The sequence below is a fragment of the Mytilus galloprovincialis genome, chromosome 6, assembly GCF_965363235.1.
Source record: "Mytilus galloprovincialis chromosome 6, xbMytGall1.hap1.1, whole genome shotgun sequence".
NCBI classification, from domain to species: domain Eukaryota; kingdom Metazoa; phylum Mollusca; class Bivalvia; order Mytilida; family Mytilidae; genus Mytilus; species Mytilus galloprovincialis.
In genome coordinates, this window is record NC_134843.1 from 70,253,293 (window position 1) to 70,280,316 (window position 27,024).

Sequence of the window (27,024 nt, forward strand, 5' to 3'; positions counted from 1 at the left end):
ATTCAAAAGTAGAGTTCCAATGTCCTCCGCGTTTTATCATAGATACAATGCTTTAAAATGTGTATGTCGGACGCGCGTTTCGTCTACAAAAGACTCAACAGGGACGTTCGAATAAAAAAAGTTAAAAAAGGCCAAATAAAGTTTGAAGTTGAGGAGTATTGAGGACCAGAAATTTGAATGTTTTTTTTTTTTCAAAGTAAAGGTAATCTATTCGTGGTGTAGAAAGTCCTTACTATTTCGAAAATTCAAAGTTTAAAAAACATCTGATTTACAATAAAGATCATATCAATAACAATACATGTCAACACAGAAGTGCTGATTACGGGGCTGGTGATATCTTCGGGTGAAAACCTCTACCAGCCATGGCATCCATCTTGTTGTTGTAAATAAAAACACGATACTGTAAGTACGTTTTTGACTACACAATGCAATCAGTTGTAGTGTAGTTGTTGTTCCAGAGAAGAGTTTTCTCCAAACTCGTGTTGCTTTATACACGATGAACTATTATTATGTTAATCATAAATATTGAGACGATGATTATCGATTTAACAGTATATGAACATATACTACCATGTAAAAGTATGAAAGTAGTGCACATGATCATAAACAGTAACTCCAAAAAATTTAGGTGAAAACTAAGATTGCAATTCTGGATATTTCAGGTAAACAAAGGTGAAGAAGACCGAACAAAACAAACCCGGCCAAAAAACTGAGAATTATCTCGTGTGTTCAAGACGAATGCTGGTCAACTTGGGTAATGCTGACAATTCTAGACTTGAATAAATTAGACACTTCATAATCATGTTAATGTAATGTGTATTTTGCTTTCCAAATACTGCACCAGATGAAGTCACATTCGATACTACAACTGATCAATCATATTAAACACTACTCTCATTGTAGTCAAATAAAAAAAGCACCAAGTGAAATCATATTAAAAGCTACACCAAATGAAGACAAATTAAATATTTGACTTAAAGAAATCATATATAGAACTGCACTTACTGAAAAACTTTACGTGATGAATTTAAATTAAAATTTATATTTTACAAAGTCAGATTAATAACTAAATAAGATCAATATATGTTTTCTAATCAGAACAAGATTTAATGCATAGTTTCTTTTCACAACAATGTTGAAGACATATTTAATTATCAGAATAAGATTTTATTTAATACATTTCCTCTCAGAACAAGACTTAATACGTTTTTCTTTGTATACAAGATTCAATTTAAACGTTCTTATCAGAACCACAATTAATACTTATTTTCCGCTATTTCCAACGTAATATAAAGACTCCTATCGACGATCATACTGAATGAAATCGGCAAGAGTTAAAGAACCATTCAAACTTCACAATTAGGTTTTCTGATATGTTGGGTTTCAAATTAAAAAAAGTTTGATGTATATAGATATAAGAAGATGTGGTATGAGTGCCAATGAGACAACTCTCCATCCAAGTCACAATTTATAAAGTGAACCATAATAGGTCAAGGTACGGATCAACACGGAGCCTTGGTTCACACCGCACAGTTACCTATAAAGGGACCCAAAAATTACTAGTGTAAAACCATTCAAATCGGAAAACCAACCGTCAAATCTATATATATAAAAAACGAGAAATGAAAAACATACATGAACAACACCAACAAACGACAACAACTGAACATCAGATTCCTGACTTAGGACAGGTGCAAACAATTGCAGCGGGTTGAAACGTTTTAATGGTACCAAACCTTCACCCTTATCTGAAACAATAGTGTAACATCACAACACACTACAAAATATCAATTAAAATGGCTTAACTCAATCAAAAGACATATTAACACAAGTGAACATAAACTGAACGAATAAATTGGATCTAGGATACAATGTAAATACAAAATCAATCAAATAAGGGATGAATAATTAAAGTAACAGTATTATACCGCTGTGACATGTTAAACAATTTTAGACAATCAACAATAATCTTAAACAAAAACCCGCAATTTACAATAATATCATACACAGGTAAATGAAAATAATTTTGTTGTTAGGTGTACAGATTAAAGGGAGAAGGGATATATTTTTACAAAAATAATTTTGATGTTCATACTTTCGAAGAAGTGAAAATTTAAAGTTATACCAAACACTTATAAAAGCTGGTATATAGACCAGATATAACCCTGAATAAGTAAACATTAAATAACAAAAAAGCCTTACAAATAGTATCAACAGGTCAAATTAACAAGAAATTACCATTAAAGAGTACTCGCAGTTACTGGCAGCTAGTTAAAAGCCAAAAATAATTACTGTGGATTCATTTATTTTCGTGGGTACCAATTTTCATGGATTAGGGAAAACTTGCAAGTTCGTGGATATTTAATTTCGTGGTTTTGCCGAAGTGTGCATACAAGCCTATAGAAAATTTGTTATTCGTTGAACATTTTATTTCGTGGTTCACCGGTACCAAAGAAAGCCACAAAAATTGGTATCCAACGAATAATAATGAATCCACAGTAATAATAAAAAATTAAGCATCAGAGGCTCAAATCAACTAAATCACATCCCAGGGATTTAATATTTTAACGTCATGGACAGTCAAGGAAGACATGACTTGTGCAATGCCAGAAATAATTGTATCGACAGGCAGTAGGATAGTGCACCTCTTAATAGATAAAAATGAACGTGGGTGTGTCTTTATACATACCGTTTGAAAAGAATACACATTTAGTTATGTTTTAATTTGCTGATGACAAAATCGATATTAGAGCCAATGTAAACTATATTCAAAGATCTAATTACAACATTTAATTGAAAGGAAAATAAAAAAAATATGGATTTTGGTCGACAATTGGTTCAATAAAACTGTTTACAAAAGATGTAATAGGCGTATATGTATATTTAAAAGTGCATAAGGCAAGAAATGGTGGGTATCTATAGTACATGTAAATGCACTAAAATAGTTTCAAGTGTTATGTTGCTTCATACCAAATAGGAAAAACATGCTCTATCTTTTGTCCGGTGTTAGATATATTAGATATATGTAGGACGTTTTGTCATTGTCATTTTCCTATCTATCTCTTCTAAAGGGAAATCTGTTAGCAGAAGATAGGTTGATGACTACTCTTTCAATGTTTCACATCATCCGGTAAAAATCAAATTGAAGGGCGTTTACTACTGAAATTCAAATAACAACATTTTTCATTTACGACTTTGTTCAATAGTTAATGCATAATGCATCAAAGTCATATACAAATTATATAGGTGTATGAGCTTGTTTGTTATACATGCCGTTAATGAAATAAGAACGTTTTGCAGGAAAAATTTCTTTTTTGTTTTTTTTTTTTTTTATATATATATACAACTCGCCTAAACATTAGCCTTACAATGTTAGATCTGTTAATTTGCTTTCGCAAATTGTTTGTTCTTCCCTGGCCGGGATTCGAACTCATGCTACTGAGATATCGTGACACCAAATCGTCTGCACTGTATCCGACGCGCTAGACCACTCGACCACCTTGGCTTCACAATAATTAAAGCTTACGGTGGCCGGGTGTTATCTTTCCTCGTCAGTTTTGATCTAGCGTCGTAATACAGTACATGATATATAAGGCATGATGATGGAACTATTACAGATCAGCTGAAATATCTATTGTAAAGAATCCTACAAATTAATGCAAGATACGGTCACAGAAATAATTATATGTTATAAGATTGGTCTGAACCAGTGACAACTCTAGATCTACAACAGAAGTATCCATCGGATTACCAGCAGTGATGGTGATACATGGCTGTATTCATTCTATATATACAACTCGTCTTAACATCAGCCCAACAATGTTAGATCTGTAAATTTGCTTTCGCAAATTTTTTGTTCTTCCCTCGCCGGGATTCGAACTCATGCTACTGAGATATCGTGACACCAAATCGCCTGCATTGTATCCGACGCGCTAGACCACTCGACCACCTTGACTTCACAATAATAAAGCTTTCGGTACAAACACCCGGCCACCAAAAGCTTTATCACTGCTGGTGATCCGATGGATACTTCTGTTGTAGAGTTGTCACAGGTTCAGACGTACTTATATATATATATACGTCTGAGTCAGTGACAACTCTACAACAGATGTATCCATCGGATCGCCATCAATGATGGGGATACATGGCTGTGTACATAATGTATATACAACTCGTCTAAACATCAACCCAACAATGTTAGATCTGTAAATTTGCTTTCGCCATCAATGATGGTGATACATGGCTGTGTAAATAATGTATATACAACTCGTCTAAACATCAACCCAACAATGTTAGATCTGTAAATTTGCTTTCGCAAATTTTTGGTTCTTCCCTCGCCGGGATTCGAACCCATGCTACTGTGATATCGTGACACCAAATCGCCTGCACTGCAGCCGTCCCGCTAGACCACACGACCACCTGGGCTCTCAATAAAAGAGCTTTCGCTGGCCGTGTGTTACCTTTCCTCGTCAGTTTTAATCTAGCGGCGTACTACAGTACATGATATATAAGGCATGAAGATGTTATTGTTACAGATCAGCTAAATTATCTATAGTAAAGGATCCTACAAATTAATGTAATATACAGTCACAGAAAATAATTATATTTATAAGTACGTCTGAGTCAGTGACAACTCTACAACAGATGTATCCATCGGATCGCGATCAATAATGGTTATACATGGCTGTGTACATAATGTATATACAACTCGTCTAAACATCAACCCAACAATGTTAGATCTGTAAATTTGCTTTCGCAAATTTTTGGTTCTTCCCTCGCCGGGATTCGAACCCATGCTACTGTGATATCGTGACACCAAATCGCCTGCACTGCAACCGTCCCGCTAGACCACACGACCACCTAGGCTCTCAATAAAAGAGCTTTCGCTGGCCGTGTGTTACCTTTCCTCGTCAGTTTTAATCTAGCGGCGTACTACAGTACATGATATATAAGGCATGAAGATGTTATTGTTACAGATCAGCTAAATTATCTATAGTAAAGGATCCTAAAAATTAATGTAATATACAGTCACAGAAAATAATTATATTTATAAGTACGTCTGAGTCAGTGACAACTCTACAACAGATGTATCCATCGGATCGCCATCAATGATGGTGATACATGGCTGTGTAAATAATGTATATACAACTCGTCTAAACATCAACCCAACAATGTTAGATCTGTAAATTTGCTTTCGCAAATTTTTGGTTCTTCCCTCGCCGGGATTCGCACCCATGCTACTGTGATATCGTGACACCAAATCGCCTGCACTGCAGCCGTCCCGCTAGACTACACGACCACCTGGGCTCTACTATAATAGAGCTTTCGCTTGCCGTGTGTTACCTTTCCTCGTCAGTTTTAATCTAGCGGCGTACTACAGTACATGATATATAAGGCATGAAGATGTTATTGTTACAGATCAGCTAAATTATCTATAGTAAAGGATCCTACAAATTAATGTAATATACAGTCACAGAAAATAATTATGTTTATAAGTACGTCTGAGTCAGTGACAACTCTACAACAGATGTATCCATCGGATCGCCATCAATGATGGTGATACATGGCTGTGTACATAATGTATATACAACTCGTCTAAACATCAACCCAACAATGTTAGATCTGTAAATTTGCTTTCGCAAATTTTTGGTTCTTCCCTCGCCGGGATTCGAACCCATGCTACTGTGATATCGTGACACCAAATCGCCTGCACTGCAGCCGTCCCGCTAGACCACACGACCACCTGGGCTCTACTATAATAGAGCTTTCGCTTGCCGTGTGTTACCTTTCCTCGTCAGTTTTAATCTAGCGGCGTACTACAGTACATGATATATAAGGCATGAAGATGTTATTGTTACAGATCAGCTAAATTATCTATAGTAAAGGATCCTACAAATTAATAGGATCATACAGTCACAGAAAATAATTATATTTATAAGTACGTCTGAGTCAGTGACAACTCTACAACAGATGTATCCATCGGATCGCCATCAATGATGGTGATACATGGCTGTGTACATAATATATATATATATAATATATATATATATATATATATATATATCAATGTATGACAAACATTAATATTTATCTATATTGAAAACATGAGAAATTTTGTTTTACTACAAATGTTGACGATTTATAAGTGTTTCAAACCCTATTGCAACAAAATGGATTTACCGGGTAAATATAATGCAAAATTGCATAGGATAAAGCACATACAATTATTTCTAATGTACTAATGGTCATAATTTTGCTATTTTATACATAGAGATCATCAGTTAGTCTAATTTGAAGATGTTTGTTAAATTAAGGCCGTGTTCACATTGACCTAAATTCGGTGTAGTGTAAGTGTAACTCACACGTAAACTAAACACAATTGCGTTCCCATTGATAAAACTCAATGTTTACATGTAGTTTAAATCATGTTTTATCTACACACAGTCGATAGTCAATGTAGGCCTTGTGTAGGTTAAGTGTACACAAAACTAGGCATTTAGGACATTAGTTTTACCGTGTTTATATTTAAGGAGGAAACTTTTTTTGAGTAAAATTGATATTTTTGATAATAATTAGCCTAAGTATAGTTCTTTACAGAAATTATTGTTGAAATTTTACAGATTTTTTTTGTAAAAAAAAATTAACGTACTTTATTAACCCCTGATCAAGACTCAAAGCAGCATCATTGCCGAACCCATAAGGCAGCAACCAATTGATTTTCGGGGAGGGGGCTATTACAGTTGAGTATAAAACATAAAGGCAAGGGGTGGGGTTGGCTGTGGTGAGCTACGGATTTTGATTTGGAAACCAAAAATGTTTCCAGTTTTTAGCCCTAAAAATTTTTGTTCGTTTCACCCTCAGCTGCCACTATATATAATGCTAAAATTGATTTCGACTTGTCACCAAAATTTGTCCTGAAAAAAATCAATAGCCCACGCCCCCCCCCCCTTACCCCCGCTCCCCCCGCTCCCCCTCCCCTCCCCAAAAATGAAGTAACAATAGTTGCTGCCTAATTCAGTTGAAAAGATCTTCCCGAATCGACCTGACGTACACAGAAATATTCGCCACTGGTCTTTACTCAAACAACGATTCACGCATAAATGCATGACTACAACATGTGTGAGGTAAATGATATATTTGTCTTGTATCTCAGATCCGTTAAATAACATTTAAAATAAATTAAAAAAAACGTTACCCTATTACTTTACCAAATACTCCTTGGAGAAGAAATACCATTTGAAACAAACAGAAAAGATAAAAATGTAGTGCATGATCCCTAATATCTCAATCCTTTTTTTTCGGCTGTAAGCACCGGCTGCTGCCGCTAACATTTTCTAATGCGTAATCGAGACATCTCTAGTATATTCAAACTACTACAAATAATAAATAAAAATGGCTTTAATAAAGTAGCATCCACTTAAATTAAAAAGGGGGAGGGTTATTTTTTTTTATCTGAGTCAGATTTTTTTCGCACGTACGTTTTTATTCCTTTTTTTTTCGATGCTGGTGATCAAATACTTTTTTTTTCAATATTTAACACTATAATGTATGGGGAAACTCTTGATTCAGAATATTTTTTTTATCATCTGTATGACCTTTTTTTTATTTTTTTTTTATCAAATTGGGGATCGGAATATTTCCATTTCCACCCCACCCCCCTTTTGGAGACAAACGGTTGTTCCCTTACCGCTAGAAAAATTGTCCAATCATTTTGAATTCAGTTCTACGTAATGAACATTTAAATGACATATAGTTTACAAGTGGGAACAAATCTTATGTACAGGTAGCTAAACAAGGTGTATAGATGTGAACAAATGTAATGTGAAACCAGTGTACACTACACTAAACTAATTGTAAACATGTTTACTCTACACGGCGTTTGGTGTGAACACGGCCTAAATCTTTTTATGCATGGGAGTAATAAAAGCTAAAACAACATTTATGCGAGTACCTGTATTTTGGCAATAATTATATGATAATACGTCAAATTGTATATACAATAAACACAAGTATTGATCTGTATAACATTTGTGCTCCGCAAGACGAGTTGCGGGAGACATTGATATACCAGGCGTCTTGTAAGCGTTCTCTCGTGTACAAATCTTGCAAGAGTTTCATGAAATTTATATCAAGGGACATGTTTGAAAATCAATGCCTATCAGCTTTTTTTCATTAGTTATGCCCTTTGAAAATATTTATTTTAAGAACAATTGTGTAGTTAGCGTTCTATCGTGTATAATTCCTGCTAGATTTTATATAAAATCTGTATCCAAGGTTGATATATTCAATGTCTCGGACAAGTTCGAAAATCAGTGCCGATCAAAAATGTGTAGAAGATTTATGCCCCTTGCAAATGTTTATCCTATGGAAATTTGCATTATAAGCACTCTTACATGTTCAATTCCTTTCCGCTTGTTATGGAATTTATATCAAAGTTTTATTTTAGCAAGATTTTATCCCTTTACTATATAATAAACTATAAAATGCCTGGTAATGATACAAATAGGAAAAGCTATATTTCACTCTCTTATCGTTTTTGCTTTAACCCTCTTGCTGCCAAAGGGACATTTATGGCTTCTACACACAAATCTTGTTGATTGTGTAGAACGTCAAAGGTCCATTGTAACGTCACAATACTCTGGGGCACTGACAACGTCAAAAAACGGCGTCAAAAGGGCGATTTTGGCAGGAATGAAGCAAACTGAATAAAATGCTTTAAAAGTTAATTTAAAACGGATGTAAAGAAATTATACAGGATCATCAGCTTTTTAGTACTATAATACCAACTTATTTAACGTGTTTACTAATTATCTAGTTCGTCATTTTCATGTAAAATGTTGCATTCTTTCGAGAAAGGACAAGGTATGATAAGGGCTATTTTTGGCCCCCTCTTCAAATAAGTTTATATTGATATCAATGATGGTTGATAGTGTAGACACTTGAAAAAATAATAATTTTATTGTGTTCCGGTAATAAGAAGGTTGCCTAGCAACGGTTTTTATTAAGAATGAAAATTATCACATATTAATTGCTTTATCAGTACAAATTTAAATATTTGCAAATAATATTGTTTGTCCAAGAAGAACTTGCAGTCACAAATGAAAATACCCTTTGATATTGTTTATTGTATGCTTAAAAACAACCTTGGCAACAGAAATGTTGCCTAGCAACGGTTAAAAAATTGGCGCGTGCTCCTCCTCAGTATGACTTAAGCAGTTGTTTGAAGATTTTTCTTTCCATTTGGTGTTTCATTCTAATATTTTTTCATATACATCTTTTTTTATTCTTTACAAATTCCGTATTGAGCATAGCAACACAAGTGTTGCTTAGCAACAGCAAAACATGTTTGAATTAAAGCCAACTACAAATCAATTAGTCGTTTTATTGAACAAATTAAATTGAATGCAATGCAGATTGTCTATTTGTGAACATGTTTAGTTAGAAATGAAAACTTAGTTCAATTGTAGGTCACTACAAGCTGATCAACAACCAAGCTACATAACAAGTGCATATCAACCATGCAATAATAGGTTCTTTATATTTTTTGAAGTATGAACTTAGTTTTATTGTTTTATTTTTTAGGAATATACTTCCTAATACGGTGTTACACTATAATATAAACATCTAGATTATCATTATTTTTTGGACGAATTCTATATCGAGTATAGAATCCCACATCTTGCTTAGCAACAGCAAACATTTTTTTTTAAATTGTAGACCACTACAACACCTTTGTTTCAATGTGAAAGTCTTTTCATGAAAACAAGAATATATAGGATTTAATAATTTGAGATGAGTTTGCACAGCTTTTAAAGATACTTAACAGTTAATGGAATGAAAGAGACGTGACTTGTACCACATACAGACATTGTGTGGAATAAAATGTCTAATCCAGGCAATTACGAATTAATATGATGTAGGGGTTGGAATGTGAATGTGTCCTCTGCATGGGTACAAAACCTATGGTGATTTAGAAACGACTTATCAAGGCAAAAGGGGGGGGGGGGGATATAACTCATTTTTGGAGTTATTAACGAGGCATTAATTGACCTAAGAAATTAATCCTATTGAGCAGTAAAGAAAATGGCATAGCCTGTAAGAACATATATGGTTTAAGGGTTGGACAATCATTTAACCATGAAAGTTAAAGGTCAATTAATTGGACCTTGAGATCAACGGTAAATGTCATAATGATATTAGACTGTTATGATATCTGAGTCATATACACTGTATGCCAAATATCACAAGTCAATGTATAAAAACTAAATAAGTGTAGACCCGGACAAGTGTGTATGAGAATAAAATTCCAAAAAAGAAGAAGAATAGTTATGTTTAACATAATGTATCCATTCATTTCATCTTGGAAGCCAGGGAAAATTGACAAAGACAAGTGAAAACTGAGTACAGAAGAAACTGATGTTTCTTTCACGATGAAATGGACTATGGTTTGAATGGTTTTACAGTAGTAATTTTGGGGTCCTTTATAGCTTGTTCTTCGGTGTGAGCCAAGGTCCCGTGTTAAAGGCCGTACATTGACCTATAATGGTTTACTTTTATAAATTGTTATTTGGATGGAGAGTTGTATCATTGACACTCACACCACATCTTCCTAAATCTATGGAACATTTGTGTTATTTGTAATTATGATGTAGATACTGGCAATGACGAAAAATGGTTTCACTTTACTGTCAGTGTCAAATGATTTGTGAAATATCATGTAAAATGCATGTATGTGATTAATTTGCATTTTGTATCTTTTCGTTTTGTTTTTGTGTTTTTGTAATTTGTTTATCAAAATGAACTACAGTTATAATTGGACATGCAAGTTACTAATAAGAGTATATAAGATCGGGTTAGGGTGAAGGTTGTCGCCTGTTTAAACGTTTACACATGCTGTGTTTGTTTGCAACTAGCAAGGAACCTGTTCAGTGGTTGCCGTGGTTCATAAGTGTTCCTCGTTTCTAGTTTTTTTATATAAAGATTAAACCGTTGGTTTTCCTGTTAGAATTGCTACATTAGTCACTTGTGTGTCCTTGATAGCTTGATGGTCGGTTTAAGCCAAAGCTCTGTGTTGAAGGTCGTACTTTGACCTATAATTGTTTACTTTTTACATGTTGTGTCCTGGAAGGAGAGTAGTACCATTGGCACTCATACCACATCTTCTTATTTCTATATATGTTGCAAAAGTTATTTCTTTTGGGTGGATGTGTATGTTTAAGCGCGGATTCATATAAGATGGATTCTTACAGTATGCACCCTTTTATAATTCATTGTACAATTAAATAAATGTAATAAATGAATTAAAACGCCTGATATCGTGTGTTCTGACACCGGCCTGGTCAAACCTAAGACTTAAAAATTGGTATTTGCTGATTTCCGTTAATCAATTGGCATTAATGGGTAAGGACAAAGACTAGTTGGATCGGAGTGTCAAGTTAGGGTAATATGTCTTCCTGCGGACTGTAATCTTTTTAGCTATAGCACAATAAAAATTAATGAAACAAACAACCCATGCAGCAACACAATGTCCAAAAGTTAGCACTTTGTGTAAACATGAATTATTATTGAAATAGTCAATTTTATGAATTAACTGTTAACAAAACTTTATATTGTTTGAAAAAACTACGGATAATATATTCAGGAATAAATAACCTCTATTAGCTGTATTTCGCAAAAAAAAAATCGGAATTTTGGGCCTTTTATGGTCTTTTGACATTTTTTTATTCGACCGTCACTGATGAGTCTTTTGTATGCGAAACACACGTCTTACAAGCTAGATATCTTTAATTATGATGCGCTTTATTCCTTTCATATTCAATACTTATTTTATTTTCTTTGACGTGTAATATATGATTAAAAAATAAAAGAAGCTTTTATTCTTTTGAATATGTTTAAATTCATTATACATGTAGCGCTGCTATTTTAGAAGATATATGATTGATTGAATGTTGTTTTCTGACCGCCCAGAGACAAATACTTTATGCATGCAAATTTTAACGGAAAGATATGTAGAGAATGATTTGCAAACAAGAAATACGACGTAGCACGCGTTGTCGTCAAGATAGAACAACGGAAGGCGGGTGACAATTACAAATAATAAGTTCAATAAATTCAACACCATCACCAAAAAATAACTAAAGATACATAATTTAGATCATAAAAGTGTTGGATAGTTTTGTTTAATCTTGATTATTGTTACACTTACACAATTAACAGTTACTAATTAAAATGTCACATGGTGTCTTCTTATGTCATATGAATTACAATGTATGCTATTATTCACAGTTCTGTCGTTTATTTTCGCAATCTGTATTTATATTAAATGATTGTCTAAAATGTTAACTGGGCATGCCATACTTGGTAGAAATGCGGACGTGAAAGAAAGCACTTTTCACAAAAGTGTCAACGGAGATTAAAACATTCCAGGGCGACAATTTCGTCAATTATGAAACAAAATACGTATATGCACTGTTTGAGTATGAACCAGTTATTATATTCATTCACATTTACGTTAATCCCAGAGTTTCTCTGAAGTTTGTCACAGTTCCGTCTAATTTTGGGTCAAATTTCGACGGTCTGCTAAAATGTCACTTTAAATTCAAGAATAATGAATACAGGAATATCCTGTTTTCCTGTCTCAAATATGTTTATTTTTCGTCCTAAAGAAACTAGCCATTATTATAGCGTAGCATGAATACATTTCCGTCGTCGGATCCAGTAAATACCGGAAATCATCTCCGGTCCGCAGTTCGGTTAAAAATTTCGATGATTCAATGAAAACTACGACGATTTTTGTCACTTTTTTTGAATTTTTAACTATGAGCGTACTTACGACCCACTAAAATATTTAAACTGCATCAACATTTATGTTCAAGGAATGTCTGGTATAAATATGATCGTGGGTCGTAGGTACGCTCATAGTTTAAAATGCAGAAAAAGGTTTTGAAACTGCCATTTTTCTGCCCTTTTCGCGAATCCTGAGGTCTTTACAGCAACAGAGCATGAATAATATCAGCGGAAGTTGAAAAATCTATTGGAGTTTACAAAAATATAGGTTTTAAACTTTAAAAATAATGTATTATAATTAATGGCAAGTCACTTTTGATTTGAACGAAATTAGGGGGCCGTTCTCTGATGCTTATCGTACCTTGTCCTTTGTTTTACGTTTTTTTTCGTACATCTATCAATCAGAATATTTTATATAAATCAAAAATCTTATCCCTGATAAATAATCATAAAAAAACGGTAACTGTAATACTTGATTACGTTAAATATTAATATTCATTCACAATACCCCATACACGCTTTATTTAAAAGAACTGGATAATTTATTTAGGGCTCAAATACCACGATTGAAATCTCCGTTAGGATTTTTTTTTGTAAAAGTACACACATGTTCACCGATGTACTTGTATTGCCATACGATATTTCAATACATTTTAAACCTGTTTCGTCATGGAAGCACTGCCTTAAAAATGTTTATTTTCATTCGAAACGGGGATGTTAATTAAATTAGTAGTAGACACAATGATTTCTATTCCTATAATATATATCTTAGGTATCCTTTCCCAGTGGCAACTTCTTTTTTCTGGCATTCACCACAGATCTTTTACTTTGTAGAACTCATTGAGCAATAGATTTATTGTATATTGAATTTCAGGCGTCCTTAATATTGCATGAAATATTTGCCACTGAAAGTTGAGAAGAGAACAATTTATCAATTAACAGATTTAAAGATATTTCGTGTATGTTAATTACGATCAATTACAGTGTGTACTTTATCATAGTAAATGAAAATGAATTATTATTGATTCAGTTTCACTTGTAGACAATAGAAATTCATTTTAGAGAATTTCTCTCCTAGTTGTTACTATATTTTTTAATTCGTATTCTCTAAAATTTTGAGCAATCAGTGGTCAACAAAATTATAATAAACATGATTAAAAAATAAGCAAAATAAATATGGATAATAATTTTTATATAAAAAATATTTTCTCGCCGATCGAAATCATGATAATTTTAATCTGACACGTTTGATACTTTATAACAAGAAGTAGTTCATAGAATCATAGAACAGCTGGTCGGAGATTTTATTTATTTTTATTAATTGGTACACGCTTTGTTTTTATTTTCATTTTCATTGAGTACCGTTGTTTTGCCGTTTATATAATGATTGAGAGATTTTTTTACAGTTTTTATACCAATTACCTAATAAAAAACGAGAATAAATATTTTACTATTTTATAGGTGGTTATAAGAATCATTTATGCATTTTACTTTACAAAGATAAAACAAAGTCGCCTTTAAAGCTAGTATAGCAATTGGTATATTATTTTCACTTTATTTTAAGACAAGAAAGATAAAAAAAATATTCCAAGGTTAAAAGATGTATTTTTAAATAATCTTGTATTAAAAACATCGTTTATGACAATCTTAGAGCATATTTAACTTCCGTAAAATTACTTATACATCGTTTTTATAATTACGGCTACATTGACGCGGGAAAAATTATGGACGGCGGGAAAGCGCAGTTCTACAGAGAGACACAAGTTTTGCAACGTCACAGATAAGAAACGTCAAGATGCTTTTGGCGCGACAAAGCAAGAAAAAAACTCGGCAGCAAGAGGGTTAAACATAGATTGTAGATAAGTTAACAAGGATTCAGAAGTTTTATTTACATTTTTGTCGTTATCAAATTAATCAAAAAAGGAGTAGGGGCAATAAGGGCCAAAATCGGCCCCAATTTTCACAAAAAAACAAAGTTCCTTCACAGTTATATATTAACAACTAAAATAATCACTATAAAGTGTGTTTTCAGAAAACATGTTATTTTCGGCAAAAATCACGTTCCGTGACGTCACAATAGAACATCGAAAACGCCATGATTTGTAATTATTGCTTAAAAAACTAAGATTTTCAGTACATTTTACGAGAATTCGTACCCTCCGCAGGTATGTGCCAAAATTTCCTTTAAACGATAAACGGAACTATAAACAAACAAAATAGTAGCAAAATATTGTTTTGGCACATGCATGCGGAGGGTATTAATTTGTTGTCAAAAGTGGAATCGTTTCTTCTCGGGAGGCATTGAACGCCTGACGTTATACCCCTTTCAGATAACCAGTCTACTCGCAAATACAACTTAACTTCCACGTGATGCAAATTTATATTATGCTCTGAATGTGGATTGTTTTAAAACTTTTTTTAGTCGTCTTCGTCTCTTTCATGGTTTATTGTTGATATGAGTGACTGTGGATCAAAATTGAGAGGGCAAACGATGTCCGGTAAAAAATTGAAAAAAAAACATAAATAAAATTAAATTAAAAAAAATCAGTATAGAACTTAATTCTACATTGACTTAATTGATTTGCGACATGTAAAATATTTAGATCGTCTGATCACTTTATATAACATGATCATAGAAAAGTAGTTGCGGAAATTTGAAAAAGCCGGTTCAGACGATTGACACGTGTTGAAGACCTCTTTTAGGACAACCACAAAAGAAAAGCGTCTATAGTTACCAGCAGATCTACTTAGCTCAACTTATTTAGAGAATAGATGTGCAAAGGATTATTAATTTCGATTGCAATTCAAAAGGGTATGTTGATTATTTTACTTATCAATTTATCTAAACAGAAATATGCGGGGTTCCGTACAACAGTATTGTATTTAAAATATTAATCTTCTCACGGTACATATGAAACTGCAAGAATTTTCACGATCATTTTCAACTTAAAAGACTTACATGAATCCGTAAGAAAATCAAAAACATACCAAAAATAAATTGGTATTTTGAACAATAAAATTTAACAGTTCGTAATATTATATTATTAATATTGCCGCGGACGATGCCAAGAAAAGAAATCATTTACGGAGTCTGAAAACTACTTGCTCTAAGAAACTTTGTTGAGTTTCTTTTCTATAACGTTATATTATAAATATATACATTATAAATAAACAATGAAAAGATCACAATTTATCCTACAATTTGAAGTTCTAGATTAAAACAGTGTAGTTTCTTAGATATGGTATGCTCAAGACACTTTTCTAACGTATTGTTGAATTTAAGTACCTGTAATTTATCAACTAATAAGCAGTTGAAGTGATAGCCGCGAGGTTAAGGTCGTCAGTTTTGAAGTGCGAAGATACAGAGTTCTAATCTCGAGATTTTTTCAAAAATTTTTTTTTGGCATAATTACTTTTTTAATATTGTCATAACGTTTTAAAGACAATAACAATCAAAACCAAGGAGTAAACAAAGACTCAGAAAACCAAAGGACATTTACATCAACAGTTATAAATAATAACTATTGAAACAACACGAACTCCACTAAAAAGAATGATTTTTTAATGATGAGATTTTTTTATAGATATTTACTGAAGAGCAGTAAACATGTGATTTTGAAGAGAGACATTATACTTCACCTGAATGTACTAGCAGTTGTCACTTACATACTTAATGGTCCCATACTGTAGGTATTACTTTTTTTTTTTCTGATTCGTTTCTCAAAGCATTTGTGCTCGAATAAAGAGTTTAAACCTATGTTTTAATGATGATTAATTGATAACATTATATTATCATGCACAGAAACGAAAAAGACTACTTTTTGACAGTTTATAGTGTGCGGCTATAGAAGTACTTATCTTTTATTTTTAAATTGAAAAAATGGTTATTAATATTTTCATAGTAATTTTGATAAACTTTCTAAACATAAAATGTTTACTTAATACCCTGTCATATTCAGTTCAAAATAAAGAATACATTATTTTGATAATCTTTTTTTTTCAACAGATTTTAAGCTGGTTTAAACAATGCAAGTGTATGATGGATGGAAGGAATACGTCGGTTCCTGATAGGAACTCTTGATCTTAAGGTGAGAATAGAATTAAGAGAAATTGACTGCGTGCTTTAAATTCTAGTAATTATGATAAACGTAATTTGATGAGAGCATGTATTACTTACATTTCGAGAACACTTAAGAGCTTCGCATATTGAGTAGATACATTTTTGTTGAATATTTTATGTTTCCCTCTGTTTGTCTTTGTTTGTGTGTGTTGTTATAGGGGTGGTGTTCAGCAGCTGTCCTATGCATGTTTATCCGTTATATCTTTGTACTCCTGTTTTTAGGTTGTATATCTAATATGTAAAGAGTTTAAGATTTATTTATTATCATTAACTATCCGTGATTTTTATACTGACATAAACACTTTTGTTAGTAGGTTCCATTTATAGCTAATTTCCTAATACATGTAGAGCAAGACTTTGGCTAGCTTGTTTGCTTTGTTTTTAGATTATGTAAAATTGTAATTGGGATAACGTCCAATCAAATTTAAAAAGTAATATATTCATGTTTAACTACGTCTGAGTATATATATATATTGTTTGAAGATGCTAATTTTTATTACAAAACTTGATTAAATGTTTATACAAACATAGCAAGCAAGCCAACCAAAGTTTTATTCTACACAAAGTAGGAAATTAGCTGTAAACGTTAAACAATAATTAAGTATGGACAATCAGGGTTTAATACCGCATATTCTAAAACTGATATTTCGTGAAGAAATTGACATGTATTAAACAAAAAAGTAAACACACACACGTGCACAGACAAATACACACAACAAAACTAAGAAACGTACGCACCATGGTATTTTCAGGCTAAAACAATCTATTTACGATATTGTATTTTATGATTTTAAATCACACTTTGGATATTCTGCATGTTATTCTGATTTACCTCATGCTAAGTGTTTAAATATTTCCATTTCTAATTTTCAGAGAATGTCAACGCCCAGAAACTATAATTGCATTTTGTGTTCAAAAAGACCAAAAACCAGAGACAGGCGAAAACTCATAGGACCCAACAATAAATCACTACGTAAATGTTTACAACAGAAGTTTTTCATTGAACATGACAAAATTAATCACGCTAACAGTGTTATATGTAATAAGTGCAGAATACGATGCTCTAGAGAAATTGACACAAATGTTAGATGCCCCATACAAACTACAATATCTGAATCAATTAATGATGACACAGAGTACGTCCCTCCAGCAAAGTATGCTAGATGTCATCCATGTAAATCTCCACCAAGTATCGCACTGCCTATACCATCAGCTGGAGGTGGCCACTCGCAGTGTGTTGTGTGTAAACGCCGAGGTCCAAAGCTAGTAGTTGTCCCAACAAACACTAGATTTAATATATTTTTGGATAAACTCATTATACTCACAGTTGGTGCCAGATGTTGTCCAGGACACTTGTGCAATGACATATTTTTACCTGATGCACTTGACAGAATTTCACATTCGCAGTCTTCGTCCATTTTCAACCGTACTGATTTAATGGACCTAATTACGCAAATCCGAGATATGGCTTTGAGAGGAAGCAAGCGGCGAATAGATTTTGATACAGAAAATGCACTTACAAGCTCAGACATTTTAAATCTAACAGGCCTTTCTAAGGAAAACTTTAATGACCTATGTTCAATTGTCCAAAAGGGTAATTTGCGAGATTCTCGGACTCGAAGTGTCCGGACATGCATTGGAATATTTTTAACAAAATTGAAGTCTGGTTTATCAAATAAACTTTTATCAACACTTTTTAATCTTGGTAAAGATTCTGTTAGACGTGCTATTGCATCAGCTAGAAAATACTTGTCTGAAAATTTTGTTCCCTCTAATCTAGGATTTAATCATATAAGTAGGGAAGAGGTTATTACATCGCATACTCGACCTCTAGCGCAATCACTGTTCGGAAAAGGAATGTATCCTGCAATTATAGTCGCAGATGGCACTTATATCTATATCCAGAAAAGTTCACAATTCAAGTTCCAACGTAAATGTTTTAGCATGCACAAACATCGACCATTGGTTAAACCAATGGTCTTTGTAACAACTTCTGGTTACATAATAAGTGTAATTGGACCGTACTTTAGCGACGGCAAAAAGAACGATGCACAAATAATGAAGCACATAATTCAACATGACATTGAAGAATGTAAAGAATGGGTGACTGAGGATGACATAATGATTGTCGATCGTGGCTTTAGAGATGCACTTGACTTACTGCAAGAAATGGGTATTCAAACAAAAATGCCAGCTTTTAATAAAAAAGGGGAGTCTCAACTTCCAGTTGAAGACAGCAACGTAACAAGACTTGTTACAAAAATCCGTTGGGTGGTAGAGTCCGTTAATGGCCGCATTAAATCATGGAAATATCTTGATAGAGTTTTACCAAATAGCCAGATTCCGTTTGTATCTGATTATGTAAATATTGCCTGTGCAATCATGAACAAATATTGGCCAGAACTAAATATAGGTGACTTAGAACTTATATATTAAATAGATGATTTTAAATTAATAAAAATACAAGAGAGAGAGAGAGAGAGAGAAAAATTCAGAAGGGATGTTAATAATGGTTATCCCTTTTCGGAACGTGTCTCGTGGCTCGGTACTCGTACATCCCGTCATTGTGTTGTTGTGCTTTTGTATTCATGTCTCTCGTTTTTGCTGATGTGTTTTGTCTATATTACTTCGTGTTCGTCTTTGTTGACATATTTGTTTGTTTTTAACTGCTGTATCCCTATTTTTGACATTTTGACCTATCATGTTTGTTTTGTTCACACATCGTTTATAATATAATGGAATTTTATGCGACTGTCATACAAGTGAGTGGTTTAGCTAGCTATAAAACCAGGTTTAATCCACCATCAGAGGATAAATACAGAAATTTGGCTTGGTACTATTGAGAGTTTTCAATGCAATAAAGATAAAGTAACTGCTTTGTAAATCTTTAACGAAACCATTTGAACACTTATAAAACAATTCATCAACTGGTAAGCTAGTGAAGTTTTGTAAGAGTAAGTTAAACTTATGCATGGTTATTTTGCCAGTTAATATTGCCCGCAGTGACGTGTGAAGACAAGAATATGTTTTACGTTATGGCTCATATTAATGAGTATGGCCTTTTTGCATCCTCAACGAAAATTTAAGAAAGACGAAACTATTCCATTTTCCTTATTTTTACGTTTTCTCCGTCTTCTCTTTGTTAATTTCAAATGGTAGCTCTGGATTCTAGTGCGATGTTTATTTTCAATTGCATATAAAACATCTGACGCTAGTGACAAATTTGACACTTTTTTAAATTAGATTAGGAGATTAAAGAATAATTGATTTTATAAGACGCTCGCTTATAATGTCTCTTTTTTTTTATATCATCATTACTGTCTCTTGCCATCATTATTTTGGATAATACCAGTTCAAACTCAAGCTTTCTTGCTAACAAAATGAGACATGCGCCTTAAACAGGAAGGTGTGCACTTATCCGGTTCAAAAGTATAAATTATATAACTAGTGTGTTCCATTCAAAAATAATTTTCTGTTATTCTATTTTTCACAAAAGGTGACAGTTTACGATGATGTCGAATATCTTGGCTTTGTTCTATGTGGTTGCTTGTGTTTATGCAGGTAAATAAGCTTTAATTTTAGGTTCGAAAATAAATATTTTTTAAAATGTAATAAATTCTACTAAATGAATATAATGTCCCATGATGTCGATAGACGTGTTTCAGTCATTGTTAATATCAAACATGATAGATACAGGCGGGGGTAGCGGTTGATGTGTCAATTTTAATTCCATAATATGAAAAAGTTTAAAAGTAAAATAACAAAAATGTCAAATCCGAGGAAATTTCAAAACGAAAAACCCGTAATGAAAAAGCAAAAATCAAAAGCTCAAACACATCAATTGAATAGATAACAACTGTCATATTCCTGACTCGGTACATGCAAGATGATTCCTTACTAAAAACATCATTTATACTCTTGAATAAAAGAGGCTCATTAATCAACATAGTGTATGTGATATGCTGGTAATATTTTAAATGAATACAGTTATGTTTTTTTTTATGGCAGAATGATATACCAATTAATTTATTTTTTATTGTAGTATCGTGGCCACAGGGAAAATATACTTTAGTAAAACCTACATCAGGCTGTCCAACCGGATGGGTTGAAGGATGGCGATTACAGGACAACGAAGATGATAAAGGCAACATAAACTCGGTATCCAGTGGTCATCATTTTTACGGTAATCAAATATTGATCTACTAAAACAAACTTAATAGTTATCCTAAAATTACAGTATGAAACATTACTTGAAAATTAAACAATGTAACGTTTCTTGATTTTTAGTCAGAATTTGTAAAAACTATTTCTTATATACCCTCTTACCTTAGACATATGCATTCATCCTTTTAAGGTTCAAGCCGCTCAGTCTTTAATTTATCATGGTTTTTTTTTAATACCTTTGTTTGTCATTTGATCTTTTACGAATTTGCCATGGCATAGTTGGTACATTTTTTACCTATGAGTTTGAATGTCCCTTTGGTATCTTTCGTCACTTTTTCCCAAATAAATAAGGCTTCCATCTTTGTTTTACTTTTGCATATTATGCTAAACTTAATTTCGTAGACAAAGAAACTAAACTTAACTGCTTACAGGTGGGATTGAGTTTTACGAATACAACAAATTAAAGGACAATTTTTCAAAATTCTTTTGTTAAGTAAAGTATTCTCTTTTTTTATGATCATTGCAGGTGAATTTACCAAGAACACAAAAACATATTATTGTTCAAAGATTCGCGAGGAGAAGGTTATAGATTGGACCACATGGACATTACTGTCATGGCCAAAAGGAACGTACTGTATACTAAGAAAAGGAGGATCGTGTCCCAAAGGTTTGTCAGTCATTTTTTTTGGGGGGAGGGGGATTGTCTTAACATCTTCAGTTTTAACGTTCAGAAGTTTTAACGTTCAGAATTTATATGACAGCCGATTCTGTAGTTTTGAAACTTGTTTCGGAGTTCCGAAAATAATGGTTTTGCCAAATAGCTCCAATAAAAAGATTTGATATTCTTATGAACACATAAAAAATATAATGTCTGAAATTATTTTGTAATACTAAAGGGCGTTCCCTCCGAAAAACGATGACATATTTAAAACATCATAAACAACCAGGGAAGTGACAGGGTCGAAACACGTAGCCCATTCGGTCAAAGTTACTTTAACTTGGGGTTCCCTCGGGAGTTCTATATTCAAACACATTATTTAAAATTTCAATGAACTTGTACTCTTTATGCTTAACTGTTTCGGTTATACTGTATCATTCCTTCAATTTTACGATAAAACAGTTCCACCAAGCTAGTCTTATGCATTTTCTTGTTTTCCTCTATCTCTCTCACTCACTGATTGTAAAAGGTTAACTCATACCTCTACAAGTAAAAATGAGGTTTTCAATTACATAGAAAAAAGAAATCGTTCGATGTTCGCAAATAGTTTTTTTATGGTAAAGTACTTACTGTATAGGAATTAACCATTCTATTTCATTTTTTTTTAACAATATTTAGGATTTGCAAACGGACATGTTTATTGGGATGATGAGGATGATTCTGGAAGTTATAATAGTTTAGGTGGAACCTTGCCTGACGGAGCATATGGGAGAAATACATTGATACAATACTGCTGCAGGTAAAATGTATAATTATAAATAGCTTATAACTAGTCAACGAAATTACAAGTTAACAATATTAACTAGTCAACTAAGCTACAAGTTAACTTATAATTAGTCAACGATCTTCAAATGGCTTACAATTAGTCATTATAGCTAAAACTCATGATTAGTCAACAAAGCTAAAAGTTAACTTATGATCAGTCAACGAAGCTAAAGGTTAACTTATGATCAGTCAACGAAGCTAAAAGTTAACTTATGATCAGTCAACAAAGCTAAAAGTTAACTTATGATCAGTCAACGAAGCTAAAGGTTAAATTTATAATATGTCAAGGAAGCTACAAGTTGACTGAAAATAAGCAAACAAAGCTTTAAGTTAAAATTATAATTAGCAAACGAAGCTTAAAGATAAACATATAATTATACAAAAACTAGTTGACTTATAATTAGTCAACGAAGCTAAAAGGTGACTTATAATTAGTCAACGACGCTAGAAATTTATTATAATTATTCAACGAATAGTCAAGTTAAACTTATAATAAGTCAACGCCACTAAAAGTTGACTTATATTATAAACAGCTAAAATTTAATTGGTCAAGAACACTTTGTGTCAAATACCGAAATTGTTGATATTGTATTGATATTACATTGATATGAATTTTAATTAATTCTCAGATCTGATGGACCGACTAATATTGCAATAGAACTTCCAACATCTAAACCATTCTATCTTGTGAGAAAATCAACCGCTTGTCAGCAGGTAAAAGGAATGAATGTTCGCAATGAATATATAAGGACAGACGACGAAGATGATGCAGGTAACGCAAACAGCTGGGCCGGAAGCTATCCATCTATAGAGGGAGGCAAGAATATACTTATGCATTATTGCTATTATGCATAAAGTCATACATTATATATGCACTTTGACAGAAATTTGTTTAATAAATTCTGAGTTATTTGAATTTTATTTGTTGTCACTTATGTAAAATCAAGAAACGATTACCACTGTACAATTACATTTTAAAATTTATCATTTTTTTTAGTCTTCAAATATTATATATGTTTTAAGTTTAGCTTACATCTATTATTTATCTCAGAAAAAAAATCTTCATGATGATTATTAAATTTAACAATTATTTGAGAACATGTGTAATTATTTTATCATAACAGGAAACCACAGGCAAATCAAGTTAAATCGTTAGACAGTAAACAAATTATGTACATTTTGTTTTATTTGAACGGTCAAGTACTAATAAATGCAAGTTAAGTGCCAAAATACTGCTTTTAAGTCTTTAAACAAATACATGATGATTATTGTAGGCATAACATTTTGTCGTCTTTAATTGATACTGATGCAACAAGCATATTGAATAAATGCTCGGAAATATGAGAATTCTATAAAACATTGCTTATTGAGAAAGGTCATTGTTGCTTATTGATAAAGGTCATTTTTATCATTTAATAAACACAAAATCAGTGTGATAACTAATATATAGATATAGGAAGATGCATAAGTGACAATGAGACAACTCTCCATCCAAGTTACAATTTATCATAATTTATAAAAGGAAACCATTATAAGTTAAGGTATGGCCTTCAACACGGAGCCTATGCTCATACCGAACAGCAAGCTATAAAGGGCCCCACAAATTACTAGTGTAAAACCTTTCAAACGAGAAAACGGTCTAATCTATATAAAAACGAGAAACACTTATGAACTACATAAACAGACGACAACTACAGTACATCAGATTCCTAAAGTAGGACAGGTGCAAACATTTGCAGCGGGATTAAAAATTTTAATGGTACCAAACCTTCTCCCTTTTCTGAAACAAAAGTATAACATCACAACATAGAAAGATACACTATAAAATATAAATTGGAAGGCTTAACTCAATCAAAAAACCCAAATTTACACACAATGAACGAATAAATTTGATTTGTGATACCTGAATGCAAATACATAATTAATAAAAATAATAAAGGATAAATATTTAAGGTTAAAAGCTAATAAACAGGTTTATATATGGTTTATTGTGAATTAGAAGGATTTCATGTTTTAACATCCAAAGGCAATATTAGAAAGAAGCAATTTTGGTTTAAAATAGTATATACATAAAACTAAACAAAATACAATTCGTATTAAACTGATCAGCCTTACACATGAGAAAACGTTTACAAGATCTGCAAATCTGCGTTAGCTAATAATTTTTTTTCCCTTAGCAGGATTCGAACTCTTGTTTCTGTGAAATCGCGGGAACATCGTCTTTACTGTGTCCAGCGCTACAAACCACTCGACCAACTAAGCTATATTAAAGGACAGCTTTTCATGTCTTTCCTCGTCAGCTTTATCAAGGGTTATAACACAGTACATGATGAATAGTGGAAAGTTGATGGCGTACATTTCAGATTAGCATATGTTGCCTGTCGTAAAAGATTGTACTGTTTTATAGTTTGTTTCATTTAAACATGATCTGTTTCCCCTCAGAGGGATTCGCACCCTTGCTTCATATGAAAATATAGCTTTCGTTGGTTGAGTAATGCATTTTCTCGTCAGCTTAATCTAGGGTTGTTACACAGTACATGATGTATTGTGACACATTACGATACTTACATAAACGTTTTTTTAGCTTTTATAAATGACATGCATAATAAGTAGCTTAAAAGAACACTCACTTATTGAGATTTACGTAAAACATAGCAGAATTATGACCATTAGTACATTAGGTATAGAAGTGTGGACACATGGTTTCTCAAACTACCATTCTGAAAAAAAATCACAAAAATACTAAACTTCGAGGAAAATTCAAAACGAAAACCCCAATCAAATGCCTAAATCAAAAGCTCAATTACATCAATCGAATGGATAACAACTGTCATAGTCCTGACTTTGAACATGCATATACTAGAACCTTAAGTCTCTAATCGACAATCATTCCATATGAAATCATGCAAGGTAAAGCCAAAATTTGAAAGGAGAGGCAAAGATTTCAAAAGAACGACCAAATTCATTAGTAGAAAACAAGCTGAAAATGCCATGGCAAGGAACAAAAAACAGCAGAAAAATAACAACAATACACAACATCACAACATCAAACACTCAAGACTGAGCAATACCAACCAGATAAAAACAAGATTCCAGGTGCTATGGAATTGTTAGCAAATTTTATCGGTTGTAGTTCTTTAAATTATATTTATCAAGTGTATATAGATATAAGGAGGTGTGGTTTGAGTGCTAATGACACAACTTTCCATCTAAATACAATTTGTAATAGTACCCATTATAGTAGGTCAAGCTACGGGGTTCAAAACAGATTTTTGGCTCACCGGAAAAAACAACCTATAAAGGTCTGTAAAATAACTAATGTAAAACAATTCAAACAGGAAAACCATATTGTAGCTTTTAAACAAACAGGACAATGTACACTATCTCTAATCCGGCGTCAAACACAGGCAGGACGTTTTATCATTGATTTTTCCTCTATATGTCATCTAAACGGAAATCTGTTAACTTAAGGTGAGTTGATGAGAGCTTGTTCAATATTTTATCCGCTGACATATAATTCAGATAAACTTCTACTCATAAAGACATGATGATAAGTTGTTATGGGCTTTAAAGTCGCTTTCAGTAACTGCAAATATATATAACTTCATAATTTGTGTCTTTTGTGTTTTTCTTAGTTTTTGTGCTATGTATACATCTGATGATTTAGGCTCTTTTTAACTGATTTTTATAGTTTGTACTTTTATTATACTGTAACACCACTGCACCGGGTACAAAGGAGAGTTTGGCGCCATCAATGTATGAACCTGTAACTCAGTGGTTGTTGTATATTATATTTGTTTTCGTTCATTGGTTTGAAAAGGTCAGGTCGTTATTTTTTTCGTTTAAATTGATTCACATTTGTTAATGCGGGGCCTTTTATAACTAAGTTAACAGTATAAGTTTTGCTCAGTGTTGATGGTCGTATGGTGACTTATATTTTTTATGACTTCTGTGGCATGTTTGCCTCTATTGGAAAATTGTTTAATTGGCAATCTTATCACATCTTATTGTTTAATAATTGATGCCATGTAAGAAAGTGACGTTATCCAATCAAAATGAACGTTACAAACGTTGTTGCATTAGAATGTTTAATAAGTATTTGTACAATTTTCAAAATCAATTACACAGTTTATCACATTTATGGAAAGAGAGATTATAGGTTCATGAGATTGTTTTTAAAACACAAACAAATATTTCTAAATAATCGGTTGGTGTAGAATTTTTCTTTTTTTTTAACACGGTATAATAAACACTAATGTTTAACTGTGTAGAAAACAAGCTGAAAATGCCATGGCAATATATAGATAATGACTGAATAAATAGCCTACGATAAGTCTTACGGGGCGATGGATCATATAAATATGATACAGTACACTACAAAATATAATATATAACCAGTCTAATAGGGTACAACATCACCAAAAAATAACAATAAAATGAACAAATGTAACTATAGTCATTTCGGATAACA

The 27,024-nt window shown here is 32.5% G+C and overlaps 1 protein-coding gene across 1 annotated transcript; it reads left to right on the forward strand.

Annotated features, from left to right (window-relative positions):
- Positions 1 to 20,308: 20,308 nt before the first annotated feature.
- Positions 20,309 to 23,469, forward strand: LOC143080208 (uncharacterized). Its single transcript, XM_076255930.1, has 5 exons — positions 20,309 to 20,467; positions 20,949 to 21,089; positions 21,597 to 21,737; positions 22,407 to 22,527; positions 23,183 to 23,469. Exons 1-5 carry the CDS (start codon positions 20,416 to 20,418, stop codon positions 23,406 to 23,408), a joined length of 681 nt encoding a protein of 226 aa, XP_076112045.1. The 5' UTR covers positions 20,309 to 20,415; the 3' UTR covers positions 23,409 to 23,469.
- The last annotated feature ends 3,555 nt before the right edge of the window (positions 23,470 to 27,024 follow it).